The 10,684-nt window shown below is 46.5% G+C and overlaps 1 protein-coding gene across 3 annotated transcripts in view; it reads left to right on the top strand.

The window, feature by feature from the left end:
• The window catches only part of Rfx4 (regulatory factor X4), a 156,031-nt gene that overhangs the window by 15,751 nt on the left and 129,596 nt on the right, over nt 1-10,684 (top strand). For 2 of the 3 annotated variants that reach the window (XM_047548259.1, XM_047548260.1), the window contains exon 2: nt 9,164-9,250. The exons of the other annotated variant lie outside the window; for it this stretch is intronic. In XM_047548259.1, coding sequence (XP_047404215.1) covers nt 9,164-9,250 — 87 coding nt within the window. The remainder of the gene's footprint in view (nt 1-9,163; nt 9,251-10,684) is intronic. 3 annotated transcript variants of the gene reach the window in all.

The raw sequence follows: 10,684 nt of genomic DNA on the forward strand, positions 1-10,684 counted from the left end.
TGGGGAGAGTTACTTCTTAATTCTTATACATGGCAAATAATGACCCCTTAAATCGCCCACTTTAGAATTTTATTTGTTGAGTTTTCCTTAAGGAGCTCCCACTGGGTGTTTCGTCTTACGTCAGACACAGCTCGGATCCAAATGAGGCTGTAAAGTGTGAATGATTATGGACTTTACAGTGTAGGCCACTGGTTCATTGCTAGCCAGATTCAAATCCTGGCCCAGCGCTGTACCAGCTGCCTGATCTTAGGCAGGGCATAGTTATGGTGCTGGGAGCCACGTTCCAAGAGAACATTCTTAGTGTCACTTTGGATTCATCTGTAGCAGGCTGTGCTCGAGACCCCAGCTGATGAGGAAGGGACGTGGAGATGCTGGTCCCATTGGCTGGCAAGGATGCTGTTATTCCTCATCCAGGCCTTTCTGTCTTTCTTCTTGCGTCTGTCCAATTTGGTGTCTCTAAAACTTAATTAGACAATTGCAGTGCCTACAGAGAAAGACCATGAAGTCCCTGAGACAACCCTGGTTTACACCTGTGGTCCTGGCAAAAATTATTAATAATGCTGCTTTTCAAGTTCGCAAGTGTACAGATTTGGATAAGTAATATAGTCACCCTACTCCATGGCCTCCAGTTCCTCTAAGTCTATATTTAGCAGCACTAGATGGAGCTGCTCAGTTGCTTTGCTTTTCCCACATTTTACTCAAAAACATTGAGAGGTTCCCAACCACCTATTGAATAAAGTCCAGATTCAGCCCAGCACTGAGTGTGGAACTCAGGATTGTACATCTACCTGCCCCCTAGCATCACAGTGCCTCACAGGATAATCCCCATAAATGTGTTGAAATAAAACCTGAATGAATGTGCGTGTTGCCCTCATGCTGCTTGTCAGTTTCTTTGAAAGCATCCTTCTGCCTGCCTCAGGAACTTTGCACATGCAGTGCTTCCTGTCAAGAACACTCTTCCCCCATCTTTACCTGGTTCATGACTTTTCACTATTAACTGTCAGTTTAATGGAGCTTCCTCCTAGAAGTTTCCTGACTCCCAGATTAGGTCAGGCCTCCTTTTCCTCTCTCTCTCTCTCCTGGCATTCTTGGTCATTTTGTCTCTATTTGCGTGATTGTTTGCAGCAGAGTCCTGCGCTAAACTCCAGGCTTTCCTGTCGACAGAGATTGTGTCTGTCAGGGCAGATTGTGCATCAGTGCCAGCACATGGTACTCCATAAATGTCCATGACTAGCTGAAGAGGGACTAGGTGGATGATGAATGTAAGTCCCCTAGTAGGCTACCCTTTCTGAGCCAGTACCATCTGGGTCACCTGTTTAAAGCCCTTCAGCTTCTTAGCACACTTGGAATAAACATGAAGTTCTTATGAGGGCCAAGGCCCTACCCACTCTGGGCCCGTTCTGACTTTCTGGCCTGTTTCCTCTCATACACACACACACACACACACACACACACACACACACAGCCCCCACTGGTCTCCTGGCTTCTCCTCATACCCTCCAAAGCCTGCTCCTGCCTCAGGTCTTGGAACTCCAATATCACCACCCCAGAGAGGCCTTCTGTGTCCCCACTCCTTAGAACAGCACCTCCCATCCCACCACACAGCTTTATGTTGTTCATAACACTGACCTGTTTCTGGAGTCATCTTGTTGGCTTGTTTTTCTGTCTCCACCACAGAACATAAGCTCCCTGCGAGCAGGGACCTCGTTGGCCTTGTCCATCATTAGATCCTGAGAGCCTGGCTAACAGTAGGCACTAAATCAATGTTTGGTGAGCGAGGGAAGGAGTACAAGCAGGGGCAGGGTGGGGTTGCCCCTTTGGAGGCAGGGCAGGGCCCCTTCCTGGAACCCAGCGGCCCCTGGGGCAGGGCCGGTGGCGTTGCCATGGCAACATGCTGACCAGAGGGGCCCCCTGGAGAGGCCACAGCTGCTGCCTCCTGGGGCCCAGACTCTGCGCTTGTTCCTGTGGGTGACCACCAGCAGGGGCCCGGGGAGAGAGAAAAGAGGCTGGGAGAGAATGATCAAGAGGAGAACTCGCCCCGGTGCCCGGGGCGACAGGAGCAGGCCACGAAGGCACGGTTCCACTGGTAATGGCCAGGGACGGGAGGAAGCTGGGCCAGGCCCTCCTTGGTAGCCATCAGTGTGGCCTGTCACCCCTCATGTAGCGTTTCTAAATCTGCAACTTCCTAGAATAGGCCCCAGCACTGTGCCCTGGAAGACTGTTGATACAGGAGTCTGAACAACACCTTCTATTAAAAACCCAGTGACACTGTTTTCCTGAGGCATTGCATAAGACCTCCCTGTTCTGCAGTTCCTCAGGAACAAAGCGTGGCGTGTTCACCCCCTCTCTGCCTTCCCAGCTGCCTGCGGCTTCCTGGCCTGGTGGGCAAGGCCTCTGCAAGCTGCTCCTAACGGATTTCCCCACCTGTCTCCCACCACGCCTTGGGTCACGGGTCGGTGAACCTTCACCTTTCCCAGAACCCACCAGGCCTTTCACAGCTTTGTGCCTTTGTCTGTGACACAGCCCTCTGGCCCGAAATGCCCCGCGTTCCTCCTTGTTCAGGCAGGTGGCCGATCCTTACAGGACTGGCTGGAATTCGCCTCTTCTGGAGGCGCTGCTGCCTAAGCCCCGCAGCGCCTTACGAGGACACCTGGCTCTCCTGCTTCCTCGCTAGTTCAGGGAGGCAGCGTGCCATGGGGACAGAATGCCAGACAGATCTGACCTGCTCACTGTCTAGCTTCTCTGAGTCTCTAGCAATTCAGAGTTGATGAAAATCTCTGTTTCAGTTGATCTGAGGAGTAGAGATGAGGCGTGTGAATCTGAGCAATGGGCACGGGGAGGACACTCGATGTCAACATCACTGAAGGCTAGAAATCACCATCACACATCAGTCCCCATCCTTCAGCTGCAAACTGCTGGTAGATGGAGATCATGTCTTCCTCATTTTTTTTATGGTCCATAAAGCCAAACCCTCCAAAGGTCTTACCTGGGGTATTTCTGTTATTCTGTGGAGAGATTTGGTAGGGTCAGGAACCATCCCAGTGTTACAAGATAGTAAGTGTCAGGCTGGGGTTTGAAAATCTCGTTGTTCCAACTCTAAACCTCATACTTCCAGACCTGCCTCTTGTCTCCTCTTTCAGCTTGTCCTAACTTTATCCGGTTGGTCACTCTGCGTCTTCACTTGGCCATCTTACAGAGGCAGGCAGGGTTTGGCCTCGAGCCTTCTCCTGGTGCAGCCCTTTCTCTGGATCTTTGAAAGCCTTACTCCTCTCTAGACTCAGTCTCTGCCCAAATCCTGTTTCTCCTCAGAGGCCTTCCTGGCGGGGGACCTTCCTGTCTGTCGTTCTCTGTTCCTTCATCCTACTTTGATTGTCATCATCACAGTCATCTCTACCAGCTATGTGCCTGACACAGGTCTTTGCTCTTGGGACAAGGTACTGAACAAGACAGAGTTGTTGGAACTTGCTTTTTAAGGCTGGTATTATGGTTTCGATGTGGTGGCTCCCAAAATCTCACGTGTAAGACAATGTAAGAAGGTTCGGAGGAAAAATGATTGGGTCATGGCCTTAACCTAATCAGTCAATTAATCTCTGATGGGATCAACTGAATGGTAACTGGAGGCAGGTGGGGTGTGGCTGGAGGAGGTGGCTCACTGAGGCTGTGACTATGGGTATATATTTGGTATCCGGAGACTGGAGTCTCTCTCTGCTCTCTGATCATCATGTGAACTGCTTCCCTCTACCACACTCTTCTGCCATGATGGAGCTGGCTGTAATGGACTAAGACCTCTAAAACTGTGAGCCCTTAAATAAACTCTTCCTCTTCTACAATTTTTCTGGTCAGGTCTTTAAGTCAGCAGCAAAATAGCTGACTAAAACAGTGGGGAAAGTAAATAAATGGTTAAAAAATAAACAAGTTAGTTTTAGTTCTTGAGACCCTGGCCCACTGCTATAATAATATATTGGCTTCCTTGACCATCTCTTCTGTTAGAACTTTACATTGAAGACAATTGCTAATTATTTGCAAAATGAATGAATAGATGGGTGGATGACATAAGAGATCCCTGTGAATGTGCTCTGTAAGCTTCAAGGATTACCTGGCTTTTGATAATCATCTTAATGGGCTCCACTTGCCAGATCAATGCATGTTGGTGAAGCTCCACTCTGAGCCTGGGGTTGCACTGGGCATTCCAGGTCCTGGATGTGGCCACTTCCTTGTTGTTCTTTGCTGAAACAGAGGGAACAATGTCCCAGAAAAGCCAATCACATAGATGGCTCTGTACAACCTCATTCTACAAAACAGCAAAAATCATTTCAAATAAGGGTTTCCAAGCCTTTGATCCAAAGTGAAGAGGGCTGCCTCTACGGAGTGTGGGGTAACCTGCTTTGAAGAGAGAATCACAGGCATGGGCTGAAATCCTCCTGCCTCCCAAGATCCCAGGTGAGTCAGGTGAAGGGCTCTTGGCAGCCCAGGCGACTACGCTCACAGCCATCAGTAAATCCTTTTGGGCATTTACAACAAGCTTGGTTCTTATTAAAATGTCAGATGATTTTTGTGGCTCTACACTGAAGCAATTGGGAACTGGAAGTAATCCGAGTGTGAACTGAGCACTCCTCTGTGTCCCATGTGGCTCCTAGAACACAGCATCAGTCCATGTCACTACCCACAGCCACCTGGCTCCAGAACTTTCGCTTCTTGACCAAATGAATATCTATAAATAGGGATATTAAGATATACCACATACTTTTTCAGGTCACATATGTGAAAATGTACCACCTGGCACAATAGTAGGAACTTAATACTGGTTTTGGAAAAAAGTAATGCATTCAATAATACGTATTTATGTGCAGCATCTTTGGGGCCAGAGACAGGACATGACCTGGTTCAAGATGGAGAACAGAAACAAGGGGGTCCTGGTCTCATGAGCTCACAGTAGCATATGCTTTGCTTTCTAGATTGTAACCAGAAGGTAGAAGCTAGTCTTGTTCAAGTTTTTATCATCTATAGCCTAAAACTTCTCATATCTAGAAGGCACCAAAAAATGTTGAATTTTTCTTTTTTTATTTGGATAATCACCTTTGATGTGTTGTACTTTTTCAGATCTTATGTGCTTAAAAAAATTAGGAAATTATACAGCTATGTGGATGGATCTACTTAAGATGCTCTGCATTTTTAGACATCATGTGTATCGCTAAGGTGACATTTATTGAGGCCAGGCTATGGGAGACCTTTATACTAGGTATTCATGAGGAGTCAAAAGAAGAATCAAATGGGCTCCATTCTTCAGGTGTTTAAGTTCTCAACTGAAGAGCCTGTGATGTCTGCAAAGACTGATGAAGAAGTATGTAAACGCACTTAACAACAGGTCTATGCAGACGTGGAGTTTTAGCAGAAGCTCTAATACAGGGTGGGCCATGATGTAGGCTACAACACTGGCACTGTGTTCTGGTCTATGTGGGACACAGGAGAAGAGGGCTTGCTTCACACTTGGAGTGCTCATCGTGGTTAGGACCTGTATTTAGGTGTTGGTCCTGCCTCTTACTACCTGGGTGATTCTGGACAAGTCACCTAACCTCTCAGAACTTTAGTTTTAAAATTTCTAAAAGATGTCATTAATAGCACCTACCTCATAGGGTTCTAATGAGGATCCATCTGGGGGTGTATGCAGTGTATTTGCACAATGTCTGGACCATAATAAGGGCTCAGTAGATGGGGGCCTTTATCATTATTAAACCATGTAATCTACAAATAAATAAAGTAGATGAACACAGGGCTTTATTCAAAGTTCAATATTATGTCATTCTGGTTGAGTAATTCTTGACCTCTGTGAGATTTAAATCAATTGTTAAATACAGTTTTAAGCCTCATAGGTTTACTTCAGTTTATCTAAATAGAGGCCTTACAGTCAAATGGGGCTATTCGACTATGGGAGAGGAGCTGCAGAGGCCTTTGCTGAGGATCCCACTAGGGAAGAAGACAAGTGTCACAGTGCACCTGCAGATCCAAAGCCAGTCGCCTGTTTGGATATATCAGAGTGTCACATCCGTACAGTCTGGAATGCAAAACCCTGAAAGCATAACTCCAAGCGTGCGGGTTCAGACCTCCATGGCATTGCTCTAACACCATCTGGATGCCCAGAATCTGTCCTGGGGCAGGATGTTCACGTGGTCATGACTGACTAGAGGGCGTCCAGAAACAGGTGAATCAGAGGGCAAAGGAGTGAGTGCAGTTCGCCCAGGAAAGAGCTGAAGCAAGTGGGACGCTTCACTCAGAGCAACGGAGCATGACGTTTGTCTTTCCAGATCTGTCTGCCATGTGCCAGTGAGACCAAACTTATTTTCGCTTGCCCTTAAGACACAGTGGGTAGCAGCGTGGGGCCAGAGGGACCTATGTGGGTGCGTGGGTGGTGGAAAGGGTTACTTGTTGAGATGTCTTCTCTTTTTCTCAGGTGCCTGCTCCCCCACCTGCTTCTTGGATGGTTGCTTTTATCCCTGTCCGGTGCTGGGGTTGGGCAGGAGGCAGGAGAGGCTCAGCCACCCAGACAATTCTTACTTGATTTGAGCCCTTGTGGGATGGGGCTCACTGTCTTGGCCCATGTGGGGTTTAGAGCTAGCTCCTCTCCGGAATGTTCCCCTGAGTTCTTCAGGGCTTGACTCACCAATCACTGGGGGTTCTCACCCCGAGAACAGGTCCTTCTAAGTACTCTGATGTGAACAGGCCTGATTCTGGTACCGGCAGGTGAGTGAAAGGGTGTTTCTTTCCCTTCATTGTTGTTTCTTGTGAAAAGGGGTCGGGAGTGTTATGTGAGAGTGCGTGTGTGCCCATGTGCACGTGGGAAGGCCAGGGACTGACCCAGAACAAGACACTTTGCTTTTGGGGGTATGGTTCAGCCGAGGCAGGAGCTGCAAACTTCAGTAATTGCCATTCAAAATCAGCCATGGCTGTTACCAGGGAAATATGCCAGGACTGGAAGGGGTGAGAAGGTCTGAGTGGAGAAATTCTGGAAAGCCCTGGAAAGGATTCTGGAGATGTAATCGGAGTGCTGTGGGGTACGACGTGATGACAAGCGCCCACCTCGAGCACCCCAGCTTTGAAAACATGGCAAGCCGCGTGTTTCTACATTGTTCACTTGGTATCTGGAAGGGGCAGTGTGTTAATGTTTTCAACTTTCCTGCTCCTAGTATTTCCTCGGAAATACCAGATTTCCATATCCTCTTAACAGGCTGGCTCTTGTTCCTCCCCTTGGATATCTTCCCCCTACTTATTTACAGTTTTGGAAGGAGCTTTTACAAGAACAGTTTGTTGGAACATGAAATATGGAACAACAAAAATTCATCAGTTCTCCCTGCTATTTGCATTTACTCTTTCATCTCTACAGAGCAAACTCTTCAGCCCGGCTTCTTTGACAGTTTGTAACCCAAGGTTTTAACCAAGGGTCTTTTCCTCAGTTCTTTGAACTATGAGAAGTCATACTTCTAAGTCCTTCTAAGCCTCAGTTGCTTTCTAGCAAAAATAGAGATTAAGATCCTTGCTCCCAAAATTGTTTGAGGAGATAATGTGGAGATGGGGCTTGGCATGTTAAAATAGGTGTTCAATAGCCAGATGCCGTGATGCACACCTGCAATCCCAGTGACTCAGAAGGCTGAGGCGAGAGGATCAAGTTCAAGGTCAGCCTCAGCAACTTAGTGAGACCCTAGCAACTTAACGAGACCCTGTCTCAAAATAAAAAATAAAAAGGACTGGGGATGTGACTCAGTGGTTAAGCACCCCCCCCCACCCTGGGTTCAATTTCTGGTTCCAAAAATAAAAAATAAATTAAAAAAAAATTTTAAATAAAATGGGTGTTCAATAAATGCCAGCAGGAAAGTGCCCTTTTCAAAAGCACAAGGCCAGAGCGATAGTTCAGTCCTGCCATGATGCCACATATGGATTTCTAAGAATCACCCACATGCAAAATCGCACAATAAAAAGCAGTTTACTGAAAAAACAAGTTTAAGGATACAATGCTCAAAAACTTTGTCAGTGACACATTAAAAAAAATGAGACTAATAAAGACTACAGCACAGTTTTGCACATGTGAAATGACTAAGAAGTTCACCAGTACAGTAAATATGGTACTTCACCTTGGAAAAGACCTGAAGATTTCCTTTAGAAGTGGATGTCGGAGGGGTGCAGCTTGTGAACATGAAGTGGTAGAGGGGGGTTATCTGGTCAGGAGTGGCCTATGACGTGTGGTGAACCACGTAGCCAGGAATGTTTGTAGTGGGAGTGTTTTGCACGTTCCCACAGGGCTCAGTTCAGCTAGGTGTGGTGTTCTGCATTTCCCCGATGTTATTTATGGAAGTACCTGAGCTTGAGGAAGCTCAAAGTTGGCGCTGTGCTCAAATTTTTTCCCTGATATGTTATTTCATTGGAATACAGTGTTTTCCAAAAAAGCCACTGACTGTTTTTAGCTGATGTTGAATGAATGATTGAATGGATGAACGAATAGTGGGCAGTCTAGAAAATGGAATGAACATCAAGCTACGTGGTGAAAAATATGTAGTAACCTTTAAAATTGGATAGAACCCCATAGTCCTTTGGGTTTTAAAAGTGCAACATAGTTACTCTAGTGCTTTTGAGTTTTCCTGTACTATTGACTCCAGTTTGTGCTTGGAAGAGCCCCTTTGGGGTTACTGGACAAGAGAAGGTCTCTGCTGGGTTCCCTCCCCACATCCTCTTCAGCTAGATTCCCCAGGGTTTTGTTTGCTTTCCATTCATTTTCATTTGAAGAAAAAGTTCTCCTAATATACAAGTTTGCAAACCACCATCAGTGATTCAGTTGACAAAATTGTGTTTTACAAACTGTCCTCAGGAATGTATTTTTACCGAGAATGATTATCCTCAGTTGGTAATGCTGGGCTCTGGATACCTCAGAATCAGTAGACTTTGACCAAGATGTACTCAAGTGGGGCTCCAGTCGGCCATATTGCCCCACCTACTCAGCGCAACCTCATCCGCAGTGGCACACAAGAGCCTCACCAAAGTCGACTTCCGGTCTGGGCAGATGCCTGTGAAGGCTGATGATCGTGTACAGCTAATGCATTTATGATGTTCCTGTCTTCTCACAAACACAGCAATTCTGTGATTTCTCTTTTTTTGTGTTTTTGTTTGTTTTTTTTAGAGAGCTGGATTGAAAGATGTCTCAATGAAAGTGAAAACAAACGTTATTCCAGCCACACATCTCTGGGGAATGTTTCTAACGATGAAAGTAAGTGCTCGAAACTCATTCCTCCATGACATCCCAGACATGACCAGTGTCCTGACAGGAGGACAGAGCCTCTAGGTGGCGAGGCTGGGGTGAGCCCACCGCAACAGGATGTTCTCCAAGTGTTTATGAAATACCCCAGGCCCTCCCTGTAATAGTCCACACAAGGGAGTGGAATTCAGTCAGATGGACATGGAAATCAAGGCCACAGCAAAAACTTGGTGTTTACAGACTCATCTTCTGCAGTGGATTGCTGGCCTATATCCCCAAAGACCCTGTTAGAGTGATGCCCCAGTTGGGCAAATGTGGATCCCAGATGGGAAAAACCATCCTCTGTGTCCACCGTTGATGTGGGTTTAAAGGAGCTGTGTGGTGGGTTTCTGGTTTTGGAATCACAAATGTTCTTGCTATTGGAAAGTAAAAAAATTTTTTCTGAACCTGCACTAGAGACCTGGAGTTAAATTCAAGATGGAAATTCCCATGTTACACCTTTCCCTGTGCTATGACAGCCTGGGGCTTCTGGGTGGCCTGTATTTAAGAGCAGAAGACCAGCTGGGATTTGTATTTTCACCTTCTGCACCAAAAAAAAAAAAAAAAAAAAAAAAAAGTGTGGACAGCTTATTATAAATGTCTTTTCCAGCAGGATTGGGAGAGTGCTTCTGCCTTGGCTAGTGAGGCACACAGTCTGGACCCTAGTTTTCTCAGTACTTGAGGCTGAGACCACCCACCCACAATCCCCCAGGATGTCTGCCCAGCTCCCCCACAGCTTACCTGCAGCATGTCATTCTGTCACCACCATCTTGCTTTCTTTTATGAAACTGAGATACATTGAACATAAATCTTCTGCGAATGGCTTGATGAATTTTATTTTGCATGTCCACCTGTGCACTCACTATCCAGGGAAGGATAAAGAATATTTCCAGTCCCCAGGAGGCTCCCCACGTCCCCTCCTTGTCAGTGGCTGCTGCACTGACTCTTAACACTATAGATTGGTCTCACCTGTTTCGGAAACTTCACATACATGGCATCACGGACTCTGTGTCCTTCTCTGTGGCTTTTTTCACTCCACAGACTGCGAGGTTCATCCCTGTGGCTGTACGTTGCCACCATTCTTTCTTTCCATTGCTCCATCGTATTCCACCATATGACTATGCCACAATTTACATGTCCATTTCAAGGTTGACGGATACGTAAGTTGTTCCAGGTTTTGGTTATTAAGAATAAAGCATCTTTGGGCATTCTGGTTTTTTTTAAGTTTTATTTTGTTTTGGTAAGGTATGTATAGCAAAATTTAGCATTTTAACCCTTTTAAGTGTACACTGTGTGACATTGAGTATATTCATCTTGGGCCTGGGGATGTAGCTCGGTGGTAGAGCACTTACCTAGGATGCACGGGGCCCTGGGTTCAATCCCCAGTATGATGCGTGCACATAAAAA

Source organism: Sciurus carolinensis, chromosome 4 (genome assembly GCF_902686445.1).
Source record: "Sciurus carolinensis chromosome 4, mSciCar1.2, whole genome shotgun sequence".
Classification (NCBI taxonomy): domain Eukaryota; kingdom Metazoa; phylum Chordata; class Mammalia; order Rodentia; family Sciuridae; genus Sciurus; species Sciurus carolinensis.